The sequence below is a fragment of the Gopherus evgoodei genome, unplaced genomic scaffold (assembly GCF_007399415.2).
Source record: "Gopherus evgoodei ecotype Sinaloan lineage unplaced genomic scaffold, rGopEvg1_v1.p scaffold_34_arrow_ctg1, whole genome shotgun sequence".
Taxonomy (NCBI): domain Eukaryota; kingdom Metazoa; phylum Chordata; order Testudines; family Testudinidae; genus Gopherus; species Gopherus evgoodei.
Genome location: NW_022060016.1, coordinates 5,680,668 through 5,703,830, shown reverse-complemented (window position 1 = coordinate 5,703,830; position 23,163 = coordinate 5,680,668). Strand labels below are relative to the sequence as shown.

General features: G+C 54.7%; 1 protein-coding gene across 1 annotated transcript in view; it reads left to right on the top strand.

Annotated features, from left to right (window-relative positions):
- LOC115641316 overlaps positions 1–22,883 on the top strand; it is a 627,798-nt gene extending 604,915 nt beyond the window's left edge. Inside the window, 9 exon segments of the mRNA XM_030544363.1 lie at positions 3,480–3,618; positions 10,090–10,397; positions 12,961–13,067; positions 17,670–17,827; positions 18,269–18,301; positions 19,727–20,035; positions 21,515–21,844; positions 22,181–22,506; positions 22,869–22,883. Coding sequence (XP_030400223.1) covers positions 3,480–3,618; positions 10,090–10,397; positions 12,961–13,067; positions 17,670–17,827; positions 18,269–18,301; positions 19,727–20,035; positions 21,515–21,844; positions 22,181–22,506; positions 22,869–22,877 — 1,719 coding nt within the window. The 3' untranslated portion in view covers positions 22,878–22,883.
- The last annotated feature ends 280 nt before the right edge of the window (positions 22,884–23,163 follow it).

The following is a 23,163-nucleotide window of genomic DNA, read 5'->3' as shown; positions in this document are numbered from 1 at the left end:
GGCCGGGACTTTTTTCACAGACTGGAAGATCACAGTAGGGGACGTCGAAATGCCCATTGTGATCCTTGGAGACCCCACTTACGCGTTAATGCCTTGGCTCATGAAACCATATACAGGGAAGCTTGACAGGAGCAAGGACTGGTTCAACTACAGGCTGAGCCGGTGCCGAATGACTGTGGAGTGTGCTTTTAGCCATTTAAAAGGACGCTGGAGATCTCTTTATGGGAAGCTAGACTTGGGGAGAAAGCAGCATCCCCACAGTTATAGCTGCGTGCTGTACCCTCCATAATATTTGTGAAGGGAAGGGTGAAACATTCAGTCAGGAATGGACCTCCGAGGTTCAACGCTTGGAGGCTGAATTTGCACAGCCAGAGAGCAGGGCTACTAGAGAGGCCCAGCACAGGGCTACAAGGATTAGGGATGCCTTGAGGGAGGAATTTGAGGCTGAAAGCCAGCAGTAATGTTTGGTGCCTTGCACGGGAGTGAAGTGCAGTGGTTACAATGATTTGCAGTGCCTGTCTTTTTCCTGGGCTAGTATCTTTCACTTTCTGCAATTAAAAAAACTGTTTTAAAAGCCAAGAATTCGTTTATTGAAAAGAAAATAACTAAAAGGGCAGGGGGGTGGGGTGGTGAACTGTACAGTCAGAGGTTTGAATATGTTCTGCCTGGAGTGCTGTGCAATGACTGCTGCACTTCAGGATGAAAATGCTGCATGGTGATGGGGGTTGAGTGCAGAGGGTAAGGGTCGTAGTTCTCAGGGCTGGTAGGTGAACGTACAGGTGTTGGGGGCAGCTGGTGGTGGTAAGAACCTGGATGCTGGAGAAGAGGGTTTTGAGCTGACATTGGGGCACAAGGGAAAGAGCTTTGGGACTGGGGGTGGGGGCACAGCACGGTAGTGCTCTGCCTGCATGGCTACGAGTGACTGGATACAGTCCATTTGGCGCACCAAGATGCTTATCAGCTGCTTCGTGCTTTTCTTCTTAGCCACTGCCTTTCTCCTGCTTTCTCTTTCCCTCCAGTGCTGCATTTTTTCCCTCCAGTCCTGCAGTTTTTTACTCTCTCTGGCAGACTGATTCATAACTGCTTTCACCATAGCTTCTTTACTTTTTCGTGTCTTCTTCCTCAGGTTTTGTAGCCTCTCAGCAGTCTCCGATATGGCCAGTCGAGTATTCAAGGACCCTGTTATTAGAAAGACAAAAATTGAAACATTTAACAGAGAGGCAGCATTGTGTATAATCACAGTGAAGGAGTTTACAGTCTCACTTTAGCATACTTTCCACATACCAAATAGAGCACACAGAACCCACAGCAGGGAAGAAATGGTGAGTAAGGGGGAATGGGCGCAGGAGTTAATTAATCCTGGAAGATATCTCGCTGCTGCAGGTCACCTGGGAAGGGGGACTGATTGGTTCAGGGCTGTACTGGGGTTTCTGTGTGTTGGGGAAAGCAAACAGCTGCAGGGGGACCTACACTGAACACTATCCCAACATTTCCACAGGAGTTTATCCTGGAAGATATCTCGCTGCTGCGTGTCACCTGGGAAGAGCGGGAGGGTCTTCTACAGCAATGCGGATTCCGCCCTGGGCCCTTTGCAGCTTGCCTGTTTACAGCAATGGTCCCCCCACCCCTCGTGGCACAGTGGCGCAGACGCGTTAGCCTGACTGGGACAAGGACCACAGTGGCTCTCCCTATAAACTTGCGCAAGCGCATTGCCCACGCTCTGGCTGAAACTTTTGAAGAGATTACCGAGGCCGATTACCACGACGTGAGACCACATCAATGGGCTATTCCACATCTAGGCATGCATGCATGCAGCCATAACCCTCCCTCCTCTCCCGAAACATTTCCATCCTGAAAATAAAAGCTGCTTACCGGGAACCCGCTCCTCTGTTTGTCCTTCACCAAGTACCGGCTGCTGTGACTGGCTACCTTCCCGCTGGCTTGAGAAGAGCTCCTGGCTGCATGCCTCCTGGGACTCCAGGGTATCTCCCCCCACCCCAGTACCCTCGCTCTTGGTTTCCTCCCCCCTCCCCCTCCTCCTCCTCTCTCCTCTCTGAACTGTCCATCGTGGTTGTCGGATTGGCAGTGGGGTCACCCCCAAGTATCGCGTCCAGCTCCTTGTAAAAATGGCAGGTCGTGGGGGCAGAACCTGAGCGGCGGTTTCCCTCGCGGGCTTTGCAATAGGCACTCCACAGCTCCTTTACTTTAACCCTGCAGTGCACCGTGTCCCGGTCATGGCCCCTTTCCAGCATGGCCCTTGAGATCTGCCCATAGGTATCGTAATTCCTACAGCAGGGGCACAGCTGTGACTGCACAGCTTCCTCCCCCCAAACACTGATGAGGTCCATCTACTCGCCATTGCGCCATGCTGGGGCTCATTTGGCGCATGGAGGCATGGTCACCTGGAAAGATTCACTGATTGATTGCACTCCACACCTGGCTGAGCAAACAGGAAGGGGATTTTTAAAATTCCTGGGGCATTTAAAGGGCAGGTCACCTGAGGCCAGGGCAGTAGAGTGCGAACTGATGAGCAGAGTGGCTGAACAGGCATTCTGGGATACCTCCGAATACCTCGGAGGCCAATTACAGCACTTTTGGTGGCCACACTTGCGGAGCAGCGCTGCATCACCAGCGCTGCAATTTTTATACCTGAGGCAGAGCAGTACAACCAGCGCTGCAGCCAGGGAGATGCAGCGCTGTATGTGCCTTGCAAGTGTGGACGGTGAGTAAGTTGCAGCGCTGGTGGTGGGTTTACAGCGGTGCAACTCTCCAGTGTAGCCAAGCCCTCAGATTTTGGAAGGCACTTCAGATTCTTAACCCTTGGGTCAAGTGCTGTAGCTAGCTTTAGAAATCTCACATTGGTTCTGTGATGTTCCCCACTGGTGTTATCTGGATCAGTGATGTACTAGATCACTCCAATCCTTGACTCTGGGAGCCACTTACCCTGCTGTGCTGTGAGAACCCCCACTCCTGGGCTGTTCACGCACAGCCTCTGGCATGTGAGCTGCTCCTTGGATTGTGCAACTGAATTACGCTAGCCAATATCGCCGGTCCCAGATACAACCCTAGGAACCTCCGTCTTGCAGTAATGCCCACTGGACACTGCAGGCTTACATGAGTTTGTCAATTTAACAAAGAAATTGGTATGTGCCAGGCTTCTTATCCCAAGAAGAGCCTCTGACATGCTTCAAACCAAACATACTGCTTCAGCTACAATAAACAAACAGATTTATTAACTATAAAGATAGTGTGACAGGGCCGACCCGTCCCGCACTAGCCCCAGCAGCGTCAAACCAGTAGCTCTGACAGAGGAAGTCCCGTTTGTAGTGGCATGCTCCAAGTGCTCTGAGAGTATGAAAGGAGGGAACTCAGCTCAGTCTGGGCTGGCGGCCACACGGGAAGGACCCACCCGGGAAGCTCCTGCGGAGGACCAGCCATCACCCTTGAAGTTGCGGGGAACTGAAGCTTCTCCTGTCCAGCATGAAGCCCTGCTGCGGGAGGAGCCCGAGGAGGCGACAGACCTGGAGACCCGCGGAGAACCTAGAGACTCACGAGAGACTCCAACTCTCATGCTGGTAGGAACCGACCGGGGGGGTGACAGACGGTACCTTGCCCCCGGTAAGCCTCAGCGTGTTTCGGTAGGACCCCCCCCCGCTGAGCCACTGGCAAGGTCCTACCTTGTCGTTGGGGCCATTGGGCCGTTCTGCCCTGCAACCAGCGGCGATCCTATAGACTCTGGTCATTGGGCCATACCGCCCGCAGCCAGGGGCGACCCTAGAGACTCTGGCCATTGAGCTGTACCGCCCAGCAACCAGGGGAGTAAACCCTCACAGATAGATTTTAAGTGATTATAAGTCAAAGCATAACAAGTCGTATTTGGTCAAATGAAATAGAAGGAAAACCCATTCTAAGCTGATCTTAACTTTCAATGCCCTTACAAACTCAGATGCTTCTCACCACAGGCTGGATGGTGCTCTTCAGCCAGGCTCCCCTCTTTGATCAGCGCTTCAGTCACTTGATGATGATAGTGGTGTCTGTAGATGTAGGTGGAAAAGAGAAAAAAGACCATGGAAAATGTCTCTCCCTTTTATCATGTTCTTTCTTCCCTCTTGGCTTTGCCCCCCGCTTCAGAGTCAGGTGAGCATTACTTCACTGCAGTCCCAAACTGACCAAAGGAAGGGGGGTGACTCACTCGAAAGTACAACAGATCCTTTTGTTGCTACCTAGGCCAGTGTTCTTTGTTCCTGTGAGGCTGGACTGGGTTTGTCCCATACATGCCTTGATGAGGTGTGAACTGCCGCTCCGCTCTTGGAGAATTTTTTACCTGGGTTTATTTTAAGCCATGACGATATATTTTCAGCCTCATAAGTACAGACATGAAATTATAACCTATAACATTACTGCAACAACAATTATATAACATCACTATAACAACAATGCTCAGTTCCTTATAAGCCTTCCAAAGATACCCAACCCTGGATGCCACACAACCACTGTATAAAGATGAACACGGGGGTGCTGGCTTATCCCTCAAGAGTACAAAGTGTTACAGGTACTTTCTTTGTATTTTGTCAAATCTGCAGTGATAGTGTTCTTAAAATACACAACATGTGCTGAGTCATCATCCGAGACTGCTGTAACATGAATGATATGGCAGAATGCAGGTAAAATACATAGCAGGAGATACACAATTCTCCCGCCAAGGATTTCAGTCACAAATTAAATTAACATATATATTTTTTTAACGAACATCATCACCATGATAGCATGTTGTCTGGAATGGTGGCTGAAGCAGGAAGGGGCATGTGAATATTTAGCATATCTGGCACATAAATATCTTACATTGCCACCTACAAAAGTGCCATGTGAACGCCTCTTCTCACTTTCGGGTGACATTGCAAATAAGAAGCAGGCAGCATTATCTCCCGGAAATGTAAACAAACTTGTTTGTCTGAGCGATTGCCTGAACAAGTAAGACTGAGAGGATGTGTAGGCTCAAAGTTTTCCAATTTTGTTTTAGTTTGTTTTTTTAGTGCAGTTCTGTAGCAAACAAAAATCTACATCTGTAAGTTGCACTTTCACAAAAAGAGATTGCACCACAGTACTTGTATGACGTGAATTGCAAAATATTGTTTTGTTTACCATTTTTACAGTGCAAATATTTGTAATCGAAAATACAGTAAAAGCTGTTTTTTCCGGCACTTCACCAACCAGAAAGCTCTATAAATTGGCATTTCTGATTTTCATTGAAATGCCGATTTACAGTCAGGCTGGCGGATGGAGTGCAGGAGGGGGCGTGGAGCGCAGGCTCTGAGAGGGACTTTTGGTGGGGGAGGGGGCTTAGTACATAGGAGGGAGTGTGGGGTGTTGGATCTGGGGGCCACTCACCTCAGATGGCTCCCCGCAAGCAGTGACCTGTCCCAGGCTCTGCCTACTCATAAGTGGAGGCACGTCAGGCGGCTCTGTGTTCTCCCTCACCCTCCAGTGCCAGCTTCACAGCTCCCATTGGCTGGGAACCATGGCCAGTGGGAGCTGTGGGAGAGGCACCTGCGGGCAGAGGGAGCGCGCCAAGCCCCCTGCCACTCTTCCACCTAGGAGCAGCCAGGATAAGTTGCCACTTATGGAGATCCACTTGTGGTGAGTGCCCCCAGATCCGGCAGCCCGCACTCCATCCTGCTCCCCAACTGCCTGTCCCAAGCCCCTTCCCACACCCAAACTTCCTCCCGAGTCCATGCTCCACATCCAGTTCCGCAACCCAACCCCCAACCCCGCACTCTCTCCTACCCCCAAACTCCCTCCCTCTTAGTTAACTGGCATTTTTCATTTACCGGCACCCCCATTCCTGTAACATGCCAGAAGAAACAACTTTAACTGTAATAATATAAAGTGAGCACTGTACACATTGTATTCTGTGTTGTAACTGAAATCAATATATCTGAAAACAGAGAAAAACATCCAAAATATTTAATGCATTTCAATTGGTATTCTATTGTTTAACAGTGTGATTAAAACTGTGATTTAATTAGTTTAATCACCATTTTTTCAGTTATTGGCGTGAGTTAACTGTGATTAATTGACAGGGAGTGAACTCCAAACAGGCTGTTGCAGAGACGGTTCGGACCTGTCAGTGGGAGGTGCTGTGTTCTTGAGTGATTGCTCATGTGCATTCCAATAGGTGTGCGAGCACCGCGTGCATGATCGTCATAAGGTTTTTCCCCTAGCGGTACCCGTCGGGTCGGCTGTGGATACCCCTGGAGTGGCGCCTTCATAACGGTGTATATAGGTCCCTGCCAACCCACTGCCTGCTCAGTTCCTTCTTACCGCCAATGACGGTCATTGGAGCAGCTCAGTCTCTTGCATTCGCCAGTGCCTACCTAATGGGTCCCTTTTCTTAGTTGTAGATAGTTACTAGTTAGTTATATAGTAGTTTCTAGTAAGTTGGGCTGACTTTGGGGGGCTTTTCCCCACCCCAGTTTCCCCAGCACCTGGGCCTGCCTCGGTCACAGGAGTTTCAGTCGTGCAAGAGGTGTGCCAAACCTATGCCCACAGACGATCCGCGTGCTCCTTGTCTCAAATGCCTAGGAGACAGTATCAGACAGACAAGTGCCCAATTTGCAGGAGCGTCAGACCCAGGACTAAGAGAGCGGGATATCACTGAAAGCTCCTCCTGATGGAATCGGCCCTTCGCTCCCAGTCGGCACCGGAAATGGCACCGGCATCATTGGTGCACAGGGCCCCGGCCTTGGTGTCCTGGCACCAAGAAAGGACTCCTCCAGGAAGCACTGGCACCGCTCCCCTGCTCACAAGCCCAGTGTTACCAGGCAGCACTGCTCACAGTCCCCAGTGCTGCCTAAGAAAAATAAGGTGAACAGGGGTCATTCCCCCGTCAAGAAGCCGCGAGAGGATTCCAGTAGGGTGTGTCCTGTGGTGGGACACCCATGGTCTCGACCTCAAGACCCAGCATCGTTGACTCTGCCCCCAACCGGAGACCTGTCTGGTGCTGGTGAACTCCCTGACTCGGGAGGATTTGAAGGAAGATCTCGACCTCCCCTCCATGCCGGACACCTGCAAGGCCGCATGGGGCCTTACTGCCATGACGGCGCAGACCCCAGCCTCGCAGGTGCGAACTCCAGCACCGCAAGCTCAGGCACCATCGGCGGCACTGATGAGAACTGGCTGCAGCATCTGTGGCGGCGCTGCATATGGCTCCGGCACCGGTTTTGACACCGATGGCCGCAGCGTCCCTGGTTCACCATTGCAGCAAGCCCATAATGTTATGGCACCGCTCACCATCACCCTGGTACCGCTCCCCAGAACCATCACACTTTGCCCCTTCCCCACCACCCCCGTGTCAGGCACTGAGTACTCGTCCAAGTCTTCTGTCTCTTGACGCAGCCAGTGCCGCTCCCACTCCCAGCACTGCAGAGTTGTGGACTCATTAGCACCGGCGGTCTCCTGGCCACCCCAGTGGCAGGTCCCAGTACAATGGCCCTTTTGGACTCCTTGGACCAATCATCAGACTCAGGGTCAGGCCCCCAGCACTGTCAGTGGTTCGGCAGGAAGACCCAGTCCCACGGGCCTCTTCCTCCTCCTCGCCAGATCAGCTCCTATTGCCTAACCTAAAGAAAACCCTTGAGTCATCAGTTTACCTATAAACAAATCTAGTGTTCTCCCTTGAACCATTGTATTTTCTTTACAAAAATCCCCACTCACCCTCCAGTAAATGTTCTGATGCATAGACCCAAGCTCTGCATCAGTTCCACTGGGACTCCATCTCCTGACTGATCGTGCTGGGGCTCTACCTGTCTCCTGCCCTTGGGAACCTGAGCTACCACCATCACCTGGGAACGGTGAGATCCCCTTCTTTCTCTCTCTCTGTTTTCCTCTCTACCTGATCACTCTTGGCTATGGGTGGGGTTTTCTTCCAGGGAGCTCCCAATGCAATTAGGCTGCTTCAGTATTTTGAATATCAATCAAAGATTTATTACTAGAATTGGTCTGATAATTGCTGAGCTGGGTGTGTGCAGCCATGGGTTCATTAACATCTGGAGCAGAGATTCCCAAGATGCAGTGCTTTTCTGGTCCCAGAATTCAGTGCGGTTCTCTGTTCTCCATTCTGTATGCAAATTGAGATGCCTCCCTGTCCCATCTTTCATGCAGATGAGGCTAGGGGAGTTGTCTCTGTTCTTCATTCTGTATGCCAATTGAGATGCCTTAATCTTGTCACCCTTGTCAGGAAGGGTCTAGGTATGTCTCCCAACACCTTTCACTGCTCTCTGCAAGTCTTTTCTCTGATGGGTTTTGGTTTAAGCAGAGACTGGTAGAGCAGGGTTTTTTTCATGAGTCAGACAGGCTGGATACTGTGCCCTAGTTCCCCAAAAACACAGACCTGACTGGTATCAGTCGTGGCACCCTTCCTCCGCAAACATCAGGTGCAAGTATTCCCATACCTGGACGACTGGCTCATCAAGGCCGAGTCGCAAGCACAGGCCACAGAGCATGTGTGTCTGGCTCGGGCCACCTTCCGCAGGCTGGGCCTCATATTGAATGTGCCCAAATCCACACTAGCCCCGATGCAGAGAATAGAATTCATAGGAGCTCTCTTGGACTCCACACAGGCCAGGACATTCCTGCCTGAGCTTCGTTTCCAAGCACTCATGAACATTATCGAAAACCTTCACTGATTTCCCACAACATGGCATGAAACTGTTGGGGCATATGGCAGCCTGCACATATGTGATCCAGCACACCAGATTACGCCTTCAGCCCCTCCTTTCTGGCCCCTATCTCTTTCCCGGGCCAGGAGATCACCTGATCTCTTTGTTCACCTTTAGCTATTTCCTTGCCGGGGGAAGGGCCCCAGCCATTTGTTGCCAGGATACAGAGGGCCAGCCATTTATGCACACTGGAGACTTAAGAAATGCATAGGAGAAACTGAGGCACCCACACAGTATTCAGAGGAAACATTAAGAACAGTCCCACTTTGTCACACCTAGGTTCTGCATGGCCTCGTTTGGAAGCAGCAGGCCCCTCTCAGGGTGTGTGCTGGGGCTACAAGGGTGGTTCTGGTCCACCTGGCAGAGGGCAAGAGGGGCTTGGCAAGCCAGGCAGGGCACCTGGGAACTGTTGGCATGAGTCTCAATTCTCAGCCCCCCCCCCTGTTCTAACCACTACACCCCACTCCCATCCCAGAGACAGGGCTAGCACTGGGGCCAGCACTGCCTGTACAGGGAGAGTGCCCCCCACTGAGCTCCTGCCCTGCTCCCTGCAGCACTGGCCACATTAGCAGGTTCATTTGCAGACAACACTATTGACCGCAGTGTCACTCCCCTGCCCTCCTCCCCCCACCAGCCCTGGGACACAGGCTGAGCCCAGTGCCATGGTGCCAGGAAACGATCTTGTGTCCAGTCCATGGGCCGGCCCCTCACTCCGGTTCCTCCCATACTGACCTGGCAGTCCTGTGCCAGCCCTTAAAAGGGGCTTCCTGGGCTGGTGGGGTGAGAGAAGCTCTTGGCACTGGATCATGGCAGGATGGAGCTGCTCGCCCCAGGCGAGCCATGGATCTGGGGCTGTGCCTCTTGCTCTGATTCAGTGAGGGCCTCTCTGCATGTGTAAGCCCCTGCATCCTGGGTTTGATGCACATGCTGCTGAGTGGAAATGGGAGCAAGGGATACTGCGGAGGAGAATGAGCTTATGGATAAGGGACAGGATGGGGAGCCAGGAATCCGGATACACGCTTGTCTTGGTCCCGATGTCTGATGGTTATAGCAAGGAAAGGGGGCCAGGAGCAGGGGGAGGGGGCCTGGTTCTCTCCCTGTCTCTGGCCAGGGAGTGGTGTGGGGCGGGCAGGTTCTATTCCCTGCTCTGCACAAGGCTCAGTGTGTGTGACCTGTCTGTGCAGCATGTGGTGGGAGGGAGGTGCGGGAAGGGCCCAGGGAAATGGGTTTGTCGTGGAAAAACCCATTCTGCCCTGTTCTGCACTCGCTGGCAATGCCTTGCGCTGAGCTGGGCCTTCAGTCCCTGCAGGCCCTGAGGTCTCCCCGCACAGCCTCAGAGCAGGCGTCCCAGCAGCTGTGTTTGCTTTGCCAGAGGTGAGGCTGGTAGGTGGCCCCCACCGCTGCGCCGGGTGGGTGGAGGTGCATCTGGATGGGCCCTGTGGCACCGTGTGTGATGACAGCTGGGACCTGGGCGACGTGGCCGTGGTGTGCAGGCAGCTGGGCTGCGGGCAGGCCATGGAAGCGCTGAGTGGTAAAGTGTTCAGCCAGGGCAACGAGTCACACTCGATCCTGATGACAAACGTGCAGTGCCAGGGGACAGGGCGGTGCTGGGGAGCTGCCCGTATGAGGATCCAGGGGACCTCTGCCAGCATGATGAGGACGCAGGGGCCCATTGTCAAGGTGAGCCGGCCTGGAGAGCTCTGCTCCCAGTCATGTCCCCTTCCTCCCTGGTGGGGGTACAATGAACTCGTCTGTTTCTCCCCTCAACAGGGGATGTGGCTGAGCCCTGCCCTGCCGAGTCCCCCCACAGGGAGAGGGCCTCAGTCTGGGTGCTGGTGGGGCCAGGCAGTGCCGTCTCACTAGCAGCGGGGCAGCTCGCCCTGGCTGGCCCTGCTTAGAACGCGCGTTTCCTGGGCCATTGCTCCAACTATGGCCAAGGCAGCCACTCTGATAAAGCCCGCCATCGCCGGGGTAGGGCTGCACCCCCCCTCGGGGGCCGGGATACATGACTGCCTCCCCAGAAGGGTCCATGCTGCATGGACAGGCAGGAGCAGGGAAGGGTAGAGCCCTGCGTGCCATACGCCATCCCAAACTGAGCAGATGCGAGTAAAGAGCTGAATCCACTGGATGACCGACTGCCCCGTGTCTGCCTGCGTCTGCCAAGTGCTGCACAGGTGGGCCCAGGCCTCACCCAGCGCCCGGCGCAGGCCTCACCCCAGCCGGTCCACAGGCTGTCGCACTGGGAACAGCCCAGATCCTAAAAGCTCTGGGCAGTTTTGGGATCCTAAAAGCTCTGGGCAGAGGGGTCTGGAGGGCAGGGGCGGCTCTAGGTATTTTGCCGCCCCAAGCACAGCAGGCAGGCTGCCTTTGCCTGTGGGAGGTTCCCGGTCCCGCGGATTCGGCGGGACACCTGCGGGAGTTCCGCCGAAGCTGCAGGACCAGCGGACCCTCCGCAGGCGTGCTGCCAAAGGCAGCCTGCCTGCCGCCCTCGCAGTGACCGGCAGAGCGCCCCCCCGTGGCTTGCCGCCCCAGGCACGCCGAAGAGCCGGACATGCCGTCCCGATCCTTGCCTCAGGCACAAAAATCCTTAGTTACGGCTCTGCCAGCAGCCTTGGCATAGAGAGCAGGGCTAATAGTCACCTGGCCACAGCGTCCCGCAGCCCAGGGCTGGCATGGAGAGGCAGGGTTAAGCCCTAAGGAGTTAATAGAGGAGGTATCTGAGCCTCTAGCTATTATCTTTGGAAAGTCATGGGAGACGGGAGAGATTCCAGAAGACTGGAAAAGGGCAAATATAGTGCCCATCTATAAAAAGGGAAATAAAAACAACCCAGGAAACTACAGACCAGTTACTTTAACTTCTGTGCCAGGGAAGATAATGGGGCAAGTAATTAAAGAAATCATCTGCAAACACTTGGAAGGTGGTAAGGTGATAGGGAATAGCCAGCATGGATTTGTAAAGAACAAATTGTGTCAAACCAATCTGATAGCTTTCTTTGATAGGATAACGAGCCTTGTGGATAAGGGAGAAGCGGTGGATGTGGTATACCTAGACTTTAGTAAGGCATTTGATACGGTCTAGCATGATATCCTTATCGATAAACTAGGCAAATACAATTTAGATGGGGCTACTATAAGGTGGGTGCATAACTGGCTGGATAACCATACTCAGAGAGTAGTTATTAATGGCTCCCAATCCTGCTGGAAAGGTATAACAAGTGGGGTTCCGCAGGGGTCTGTTTTGGGACCGGCTCTGTTCAATATCTTCATCAACGACTTAGATGTTGGCATAGAAAGTACACTTATTAAGTTTGCGGACGATACCAAACTGGGAGGGATTGCAACTGCTTTGGAGGACAGGGTCAAAATTCAAAATGATCTGGACAAACTGGAGAAATGGTCTGAGGTAAACCGGATGAAGTTCAATAAAGACAAATGCAAAGTGCTCCACTTAGGAAGGAATAATCAGTTTCACACATATAGAATGGGAAGAGACTGTCTAGGAAGGAATATGGCAGGAAGAGATCTAGGGGTCATAGTGGACCACAAGCTAAATATGAGTCAACAGTGTGATACTGTTGCAAAAAAAGCAAACGTGATTCTGGGATGCATTAACAGGTGTATTGTAAACAAGACACGAGAAGTCATTCTTCTGCTCTACTCTGCTCTGGTTAGGCCTCAACTGGAGTATTGTGTCCAGTTCTGGGCACCACATTTCAAGAAAGATGTGGAGAAATTGGAGAGGGTCCAGAGAAGAGCAACAAGAATGATTAAAGGTCTTGAGAACATGACCTATGAAGGAAGGCTGAAAGAATTGGGTTTATTGAGTTTGGAAAAGAGAAGACTGAGAGGGGATATGATAGCAGTTTTCAGGTATCTAAAAGGGTGTCATCAGAAGGAGGGAGAAAACTTGTTCACCTTAGCCTCTAATGATAGAACAAGAAGCAATGGGCTTAAACTGAAGCAAGGGAGATTTACGTTGGACATTAGGAAAAAGTTCCTAACTGTCAGGGTAGTTAAACACTGGAATAAATTGCCTAGGGAGGTTGTGGAATCTCCAACTCTGGAGATATTTAAGAGTAGGTTAGATAAATATCTATCAGGGATAGTCTAGACAGTATTTGGTCCTGCCATGAGGGCAGGGGACTGGACTCGATGACCTCTCGAGGTCCCTTCCAGTCCTAGAGTCTATGAATCTATGAACCATTGTCCAGGCTTGAGCTCTTGGTGTTCTTGTCAATCCCAGGTGAACCCGGAGCCTCTCCCCAAAGGCAGCTCTGAGCCATCGCCTGCCCCACTCAGCCCTTTGGAGCCAGGCAGGGCCGGGCTGAGTTCACAGCAGGCCAGGGAGACGTGAGTGTCCCGTGATCAGCACTGGGGCTTCCCTTGGCTCTCTGGGCCCTCTGCTGATTTGGGTTTCAGTTCTTTAGCGACCCAGTCATGCCACCCAGCCAGCGAGGGGCCTCGCTCCTGCTCGGCTCCAAGAGCAGCGTTACCCCTGTGCCCCCGCTGGGTAGTGATACAAACCACAGAGGGAACCTGAGGCACACACAGAAGTCATAAAAATAACACAGAAAATTCCCACTTCATCACCCCCTGGGGCCAGGTGAAGCTTTGGGTGATGGGCTGCAATATGAAGGGTGAACAGATGCCCTGGCTCCTCCCACCCCATCCACTGGGCTCTGTGCCCCACCCCTTTGGCTCTGCACCCCAGTCCCTGGGCACTGTGCCACACCCCATCCCCTGAACTCTGCACACACTCCCACTGATCCCCTGGGCTCTGCACCCCAACGCATCCCCTGGGCTCTGTGCCCCATAGATGCAGACTTCCCTCTTTCCCCTGGGTGCTCGAGCCCCCCTCTGCCCCAGCCCCGCCCCACTCCGTCCCATCTATGAGGCCCAGCCTCTTCCCACCACTGTCCTGCCCCCATTCCAACACCATCCCCACCTCAACTCTGCCCCCTCCCTGGCTCTATTCTAACTCCTTCCCCAAATCCCCGCCCCGGCCCCACCTCTTCCCCCCCTCAGCCCCCTCCCTCCTGCAGCATGCTAAGGCCGCCAGCTGTTGTCACCATCCCGTTGGGAAGCACTGGGAGATATGCTGAGGAGGCGGCGTGCTCCAGGGAGGAGGTGGGATGGGGAGTGAGGGCAGCTTGGCTGCCAGTGAGCGTAAAGCACCCACTCATTTTTCCCCGGGGGTGCTCCAGCCCGGAGCACTCATGGAGTCGGCGCCTATGCTGTGCTCCATCCCCTGGGCTCTGCTCCCCACCACATCCCTTGGCTCTGTGCCCCACCCCCATCAACCCCTGTACTTTTGCCCCCCATCCCTTGAGCATTGCAACCCCCCGCCCAACCCCTGGGCTCTTCTCCCAATCCCCTGGGCACTGCACACCCCCACCCCCACCCCAGGCTCTGGCCAGGGACAAGGTCATGCAGCAGCCCCATTGGGATGCAGCCCCCAGGCCTACATGAAAAGGAGCCCTGCCCTGCAGCTGGGGGAGGGGAGCTTCCTGCCCCTGCTGGCCATCCCAGGGGAAGAGCTCACCTTGCTGGGTTGGAGATGCCTAGGTTCTGCATGGCCTGGTTTGGAAGCAGGAGAGATCCACACACCAGAAGATGCAGCCCAGGCTGGCCCAGCCAGACACTCACTGACCCAAGGCAGCAGGGGAAGGCCAAGGTAGAGACACAACATGGCAGGCAGGCACAGGACCCATGACAAGAGAGAAGGGTGTCAGCAGGAACCCGACTCACCTCCCTCGTGGGGGCTGGTGGAAGTGGTGCTGCGAGTGGGTCCCTCACCCTGGCCTGGTCTGTCAGGACATCTCTCTTGAGCTCAGAACAACAGGCCAAGTGTGTCCCAGGGAGTCTCGGGGTCCCAGGAGCTGGGGGACAGCCAGGCGGGGGGAGCGACCTCCTTCTGATCAACCCATCTCCCAGCTGGATCCCTCCTCCAAAGTTGTCTTCTAAGATGCCTGCAAGCGGATGGTGGGTGGAAGTGCCCAGTCCCTCTGTTGAGCGAGGAGGCCCAGGTGCTGCACATCTCCCACTTTTGTTCATTGGTTCTGGTCCCACACTGCCCTCATGTCATGGAGTCACCTGACGATGCTTTGGAACTACTCCCTACGAAGCCAGTCAGGACTCTGGGGGAGCCTCCTCTCTCTGAGCAAACTGTCGCGAGGTGTGACGATGTTGCCGGGGAGCCAGCTGAGGTCACTCAGTCAGGATGAACTGCAAACAGAATGGGGCTGATAAACCCCTAACGCTGGTGGATATTCCAATACTTAGATTAACCAATCCAGCACAAAACAGCGTCTGTAGTTCCTCACTGGTTACTTGGAAGTCCAAACAAGGCAGTTCCCTTAAAGTGCCCAGCCTCAGGCCTCCATCCAGACACACATGTCAGATATGATGATGATTACTGAAAATATTATCTCATCATATAAAAGAAAAGGTTCTTCCAACTGCAAAGGGTCAACCACACACCCAGGTCAACCACACACATAGATCCTACCCAAAATACACGCTTAGAGCCAATCCTGCTTAACTAAGCCAACATTTATTAAAAAAGAAAAGAGAAAGTTGGTTAAAAGATCAATATACAGACAGACTTGAATTCAATTCTTGTGGTTCAGATACATAGCAGAGATGAGCTTATAGTTGCCAAAAGTCCTTTTAGAAATAGTCCACAGGTTATAGTCCAATGTCCATATTCAGGGTGACTCCTGTCAGTGACTGGGGATCTCAATTCTTATGGCTCAATCCTTTCCCTCTCTTGAAACCCAAAGCAGGTCTGAGATGAAGAAAGATCAAGTCCCAAGGTTTTTATACATTTTCAGCAGACTTTTGGCCTCAGAAAACAATAAAATTAACTTTTCTTCTTCTAAACATTATGGCAATTAGCACAGGATGATTTATCCATTAAACAGTTTAGATACAGGTTACCTCAACCTTCAAAGAGACACATAGACAATAATACTCTTTCCCTCAAGTGTCTTCCTAAATACTAATACTTCTTTTTTGATCTCTGAATCAAAGCTATAGCAATAGACAAGACTTGTTTGCTTACATCACAAGCAGGGCTGGCACTTCCATTTAGGCAATCTAGGTGGTCGCCTAGGGCACCGGATTTGGGAGGGCGGCAGACTGCTCCGGTGGACCTCCTGCAGGCTTTCCTGCGGACGGTCCGCTGGTCCCACGGCTCTGGTGGAGCATCCACAGGCATGCCTGCGGCAGGTCCACAGGAGCCACGGGACCAGCGGACCGTCCACAGGAACGCCTGCGGGAGGTCACCGGCGAGCCGGCCCTGCGCCTAGGGCTCCAAAAACCCTGGCGCCGCTCCTGATCACAAGACCTGAGCAAACACCTACCCTTCTATCTCTAACAATGCAGACTTGCATTTCAAAGCTCTATTTATTTACATATCTTCCTAACCAGTCCCTAAAGTTCGCCCATGGGTCAGGTCAGTCTGTGAGGTAATTAACTCTTTCTGGCCCTATCACCTTTCAATGAGATACTAAATTACATAACGTCACACCAGGGCAAGAAGCTTACCCAGCTTCGGCCTTCCTGGGTCTGATCTCGGAGCATTCAGCATCCCCTTCCACGCTGTGTGCTTCCCACAGCGAGTCCGCCTGGGTCGGGCCCTGGAGAAGCCAGAGGGCCCTGCACCCCAACTGCGCAGTCAGACGTGACTCTCAGCCAGACAGTAAAACAAAAGGTTTATGAGTCCACAAGAACACAGCATAGAACAGAACTTGTTAGCACAGAATCAGTGACTTTCAGCCAAGTCCATCTTTGAGAGAGGGGAGCCCAGAGCGGGACTCTGGCCCTCCTCCCGTGCCCCAAGCTAGCTGAGACTGACCGGCTTCCAGCTGCCTGGCCCCTGCCGTGCCCGTTGCTTCTTCTCCGGCCTTTGTCTCCCTTCCCAGGCCAAGAGTCACCTGGTCACATCCCTCTCCTGGATCTCAGGTTACAAAGGGACAGCCATAGCATCCATGCAACAGTCACACCTCGTTCACCAGGCACGAGCACAACATCGGCCTTGAGTTACAGCTGGACAGTTGGAGACCAGTTTGTCTGAACTCAGCCAGCGGCTGGGTCCCTTGGGACCCTTCCCCAGCAGTGGTGTGTGACATTTCATGCTCTTTTCCCCACTTTCAAGCCTACAACTGAGGCAGGCCTCCTAGGCCCCCCTTATTAGATGGAGCTGCAGGGAGTGTGGCAGGGGGCACCTTCCTCTCACCCCAATGCCTCAGAGCAGAGCTAGGGGGCCTATGCTGCAGGGAGGGGAGCGGCTAGTAGAGGATGTTCTCCCTTCACAGTCCGAGCTCCAAGCCGATTGCCCCCCTTTATGCTGTCCTGTCTCGGGGTGGAGGGGGAGCATCTCTGGCGCTGGTGTCCATGCTGCCCCCATGATCTCTCTGCTGGGAGGGGAAGACAGTCAGGCATAGGGCCCCTTTTGGGTCAGGCTCCCCACTCACCCAGCTGCCATGGTGGGGGGAGCCCCCCATCCGACCCAAAGAGCCAGCTCAGCCAGAGAAGGAAGTGAAGCCAGCTGCAGAGATTCCAGCCAGAATCAGAAGGGGAAGCAGTCAGAAAGTTGGGCCAGTGCCATGGAACTCAGGACAGTCACAGAGTAGGGAAGTGCCTCTGAAGTCCCTGCTCCCAGACCCCCTGCTCTAACCACCAGACCCCACTCCCCTCCCCAAGCCAGGGCCAGCACTGGGGCCAGCACTGCCTGTAAAGGGAGAGTGCCCCCCACTGCGGTCCTGCCCTGCTCCCTGCAGCACTGACCATCCATTGCCACATCAGCAGGTTCATTTGCAGGCAACATTGACCTCAGTGTCTCTCCCCTGCCCTCCTTCCCCACAGGCCTGGGACACGTGCTGTGCCCAGTGCCATGGGGTGCCAGGAAATGATCTTGTGACCAGTCCATGGGCCGGCCCCTCAATCCAGTTCCTCCCATGCTGACCTGTCAGTCCTGTGCCAGCCCTTAAAAGGGGCTTCCCAGGCTGGGGGGGTGAGAGGAGCTCTTGGCACCGGATCACAGCAGGACAGAGCTGCTCACCCCGGGGAAGCCATGGATCTGCGGCTGTGCCTCTTGCTCTGCTTTGGTGAGGGCCCCTCTGGTGTGGAAGATACCCCATCGGGGGGAGATGCCAGCTCGGCAGCCCCTGCATCTAGGGTGTATCCCTGGTGGGGGTACAACCAGCTTGTCTGTTCTCCCCCCACTAGGGAATGTGGCTGAGCCCCACCCTGCTGAGTCCCCCCACAGGGAGAGAGCCTCAGTCTGTTTGCTGGTGGGGCCAGGCAGTGCCCTCATGGGGCTGGTCTGTGCACTGGGGAGAGGAGCAAGGCAGAACAGCTGATGGGCAGCCGGTCTGGGGTTCCCCCATTCTCCGGGGTCCCAGCATGTGTCTGCCGTGTCTGGATCTAACTGCTCTGGGCTCTGTCTCACCCTGCCCCACTTTCCTGCAGGTGCCTTGGGGCTGGAAAGCTTTAGGGTACACGGGCCCCTCTCTGCTCCTGACAGTTTCTCCCTTGTCTCTCCCCAGCTGCTGACTTGGGAGTCTCCTCTTCCTCCTCAGGTATGTATGTCTGGCCCCCAGGGGGGTGCCCTTTGCAAGAGCCCAGGCCAGGATCCCAACCCCTCTGGCATCATGGCTGGGGCCTGAGCAGAGGTGACCACGGCCGCCCTTTGGAGAGTCAGCTGCCGAAGCACAGGTCCCAGAGCGCAACGGTATTAAGGCAGGTTGGGTCACAGAATGCAACAGGAGCGAGGAGACTGACCGAGCGCAGATTCCAGCCTGCAACGGGAGCAAGGCGGCTGCCTGGGTCAAGCCCAGAAGGGGAGCAAGGCACTAAGAGCTGCCCCTATGTGAGCTGTGACTCATTGCAATGGAGCACGTTCCCCTGGAAAGACCCTGTCACCTTTTTCTCCTACCAGCTCTGATTTCACCCTATGCTGCTGTCTCGGTCAGCGCTGGGATCTGCCAGCCCCACTGGGTTAGATCAAAGGGAGCAGAAACCCCAGCTATTTACCACCTTCTTCTGCCCTGACACCCCTTATTCCCCTGCAACTCTTAGCAAGAAACTGCCAGCCCCTTGTGTGTTCACACTTAATCTAGCCCCTGTCCTCCAAGTCAGGGTGGCCCCTCTCTCCAAGGGGAACCTGCTTGTTGTCACACTGACCTGGGCCCCCATTGCATCCCTGCCCTCACACAGCACACGGACCATGTGCTGTGAGCATGGCACATGAAGACTGTCCAGGCTGGGCAGCACAGGGCACATGATGGCCCTCCCAGTGTGTGTGCAAATGAGTAGGGGCAGGCAGGGACATGCACACCTTGCTCAAGGGAGCCAGGGTCTCTCCCCTCCAGCTGCCAGTCCTGGCGCCACAGGAGGGGCACCACCCCGTCACCCCAGGAGCCGTGTGCTCTGCAGGGGGCTGGGCAATCTCGAGGGGAGACTACCCATCTTTCCCTAGTGACCACATGGCCAACTGGAAGCTCAGGGTGTTTAATGCACATGCTGCAGAGTAGAAATGGGAGCAGGGGGTAATGGGGAGGAGAACAAGCTTATGGATAAGGGACAGGATGGGGAGCCAGGAATCCGGATCCACCCTTGTCTTGGTCCCAATGTCTGATGGTTATAGCAAGGGGAGGGGGACAGGTTCTGTCCCTGTGTCTAGCCAGGGGGGCAGGTTCTATTCCCTGCTCTGCACAAGGCTCACTGTGTGACCTGGAGTAAGTCACTTCCTGTCTCTGTGCCTCAGTTTCCCCTCTGCAAAGCAGGGGCACTGATGCTGCGCCATTTCCTGGGGCTCAGTGACCTGTCTGTGCAGCATGTGGCAGGAGGGAGGTGCGGACACAGGGTTAATATTGCGGGAAAGCCCATTCTGCCCTGTTCTGCACTCGCTGGCAATGCCTCGTGCTGAGCTGGGCCTGCAGCCCCTGAGGTCTTCCCGCGCAGACCCGGAGCAGGTGTCTTAGCAGCTGTGTTTTCTTTGCCAGAGGTGAGGCTGGTAGGTGGCCCCCACCACTGTGCCGGGCGGGTGGAGGTACGGCTGGACGGGCGCTGGGGCACCGTGTGTGACGATGGCTGGGACCTGAATGACGTGGCCGTGGTGTGCAGGCAGCTGGGATGCGGGCCGGCCTTGAAATCATTGACTAGTAAAGTGTTTGGCCCGGGCTCCGAGTCGGACCCTGTCCTGATGATGGACGTGCAGTGCCAGGGGACAGAGGCAGCTCTGGGGAACTGCTCATACACGGATCCAGGGGACCTCTGCCAGCATGATGAGGACGCGGGGGCCCGTTGTCAAGGTGAGCCAGCCTGGAGATCCCTGCCCTAGAGAAGGGACGGGAGGATGCCTGGGGTCCCAATGTGGGGGCTCAGTTCTGACTGAGCGGCCTTGCTGGGTGAGCACTGCACAGTCTGCCCGGGGAGCGCGGAGGGGACCTGACAGGTCCGGAGGGTGGGACAAGCAGGGCCTGGGCTCTGCTCCCAGTCATGTGCCATGGGGCAAGGTTATGAAGGGAAAATGCCCTCATGTCGCAGGGTCAGCGTCCGCACACACCATCCACTACTGATACATCCCCAACAGGGCTGGGAGCCAGGACTCCTTGGTTCCATTGCCAGCTCTGGACAGGAGGGGGCTCTTGTGGGTTGCGGGGCTGGGAGTCAGATCTCCTGGGTTCTATTCCTGGCTCTGGGAGACTGTTACCTCTACACTCTAGGGCACCCACCTTTTCCCAGTTCCTAGAGCTCAAGGTGTAACCTGGCTGTTTTAGGCATCACGACCTGTTCCTAGGACTCTGGGAGAAAGACACCTTCCCTTACCCAGTTCCTAGGGCTCAGGGAGTAATCGTCTGTGGGTTTGTGGGGCCTTCCAGGAAAAGAGCCTTACACAGTAATATCCTTAACCTCTATTTATTAATAGTGACTAACACAGAATACACAGGCTAAGCATACAATGCTCATCACTTCCAATAAGGCAGATGAAATTTTTCTGCTGGCCAGTCAGGATCAGGTCATCTGGCGACTCTAGCTTCTGCACAGTGTGGTTGGCAGGGTGTGGAGGTCTGGCAGCTTTGATCTTGGTGCTGTGTTCTGGAGTTGATTCCAAAGAACTTCCTTTTGGATCCCAGTTTATATAGTGAAACTTGAGTCCTGCTTTGTTATACCTTAACCGATCATTTTAAACTAAAGTACTACATGACAGTATTTTTCACAGTCCTAGCCCATTATGAATCAATTCTTTAACCAGTCATCCCCCCACCACCATAGCTGATTTAAATCTTGTAAAATTAATTATGCAACAGACAGAACCAATCAACAAACCAGACAGAGACCATACAGATAAGCAAGAGAGAAGTGGGGACCATAAAGGCAAAGCTATAAAGAAGTAGAGATTTCACACCCACAAGTGTTGATAAGTGGTTTCTTGCCAGACCAAATGCAAGCTAGATGTTTTCTTTAAACATCTTAAGATCTGTTTCTTTATCTGGTAATGGTGGGTACTATTAGGACAGGAGCCTTCTTAACAGCCCACTACTACATTGTTTTAATGTTGCTTAGATGCAATGTGAGGATGTGACTTTCTGCTTCTTGGCTCATGGCTGCTGCTCTCCTAATACTGCTGCAGAAAAAAGTCCTCAGACTTTACAAGGGGAGTGGAGTCTAGTGGTTAGAGCAGGGGGCTGGACGCTAGGACTCCTGGGTCTTTCCCAGCTCTGTACATTGCTTTCTGCAGCCCCTGATCTCTCCCTGATCCTCATTTATCTCTCTTCTCCCATCTCTAGCTGCAGAACTCCCAAAGCCACCTGTCCGGTTGGTGGGCAACAACACGCGCTGCAGTGGGCAGGTGGAGATTTACTATGATGGCCGCTGGGGTGCCGTGTGTGGGTTGGGCTGGGACCTGACTGACGCCAAGGTGCTCTGCCGGGAGCTGGGCTGTGGGAGCCCGCGGTATGTCACCCACCACTGCAGCAAGTTGAGTCGGAGCTCAGCACCTGTCCTGCTGGGCCAGCTGGAGTGCACCGGGCGGGAGGCCTCACTGACCCAGTGCCAAGCCCAAGCCTGGGAGGGGCGACACTGCCCCCACCATCGGGACACCGGAGTCATGTGCCAAGGTGAGAAAGCAGCGCTGGCACCAGGCCCTCACCCCCTGCCAGAGGCCCAGGTCAGGTCAGGCAGGGCTGGCTGCGCTTTGCCACCTGAGTGCCAAGCTGGTCCCTTTGAAGCAGGCACATCCCCAGCCTCCTTGCCCATGGAGCACCGTGTGCTGTGGCCCCAGCTGAGCCTGGCAACAGCTGCCCCTCCTGGTTGGGCACACAGGGCACAGACAGCACAGCACTGGCGCCCCTGCGATGTGGGGGTCAGTGCCAGGCAAGCCCCCTTCACCAGCCAGGCCAGGCCTTCCCAGCATGCATTGGGACACCGACCCAGATGACCCCTCTTCCTCGCAGAGCCCTTCGCACTGCAGCTGGTGAACGGCCCAAGCAAGTGCTCTGGGCGGCTGGAGGTGCGGTATGATGGAGTGTGGGGCACCGTGTGTGACGACGACTGGTCGGAGACCAACGCCCAAGTGGTCTGCCGGGAGCTGGGCTGTGGTCCAGCCGAGCCACTGGCCCCAAAGCTGCAGGACCGGCCCCGCTTTGGCCAGGGTACAGGGAAAATCTGGCTGGACGACATCCGCTGCAAAGGCACCGAGAAGACCTTGCAGAACTGTGCCCACCGCTTCTGGAGCTACCACGACTGCACCCACAGGGAGGACATCAGCGTGGTTTGCCAGGTGCATGCCCACACCCAGGGAGAGGGAGATACAGGGAGCCCCACAACTTCTGGGTTCTATCCCAGCTCTGGGAGCGGGGTGGGGTCCAGTGGGTTAGAGCAGGGGGACTGGGAGCCAGGACTCCTGGGTTCTGTCCCAGCTCTGGGAAGGGAGTGGGATCCAGGTGGCTAGCAGGAAGGCTGGGAGCCAGGACTCCTGGGTCCAGGCAGGGAGTGGCTGTAGTCACTGGCTGTGTCAGTGAAGGGATGAGGCTGGGGCTGAAAGAAGCACACAGTTGGGTGAGGTACCTGGCGCTCCCTGCAGCCCTCGCCCGAGGCCATGGGCAGTGTTCCCTAACCGCCCCTGCTCTCTTCATCCCACAGGACAACTGAGCTGGCCACAGCTCTTCCACGGCCTCCCATTGATTCCCCCAGCCCCTGAGCTTTCAGTGCATCCCCCCTGCCGCCAGGCCTTTCCTATCTGCTACCAGGCTCCCCATCCCTGCCCGCCCAGCCCGGGGATTCTGTCGGCTGTGCAGGGGCATGGCTTGGTGAGTGCCCGGGGAATTCCCCTCCCACTGGGCATCACACTCTGTGAGCTGCAGCACAAAGCTGGCACAGACTGGCGCTCATGTCTCACTAGCAGTGGGGCAGCTCGCCCTGGCAGGCCCCGCTTGGA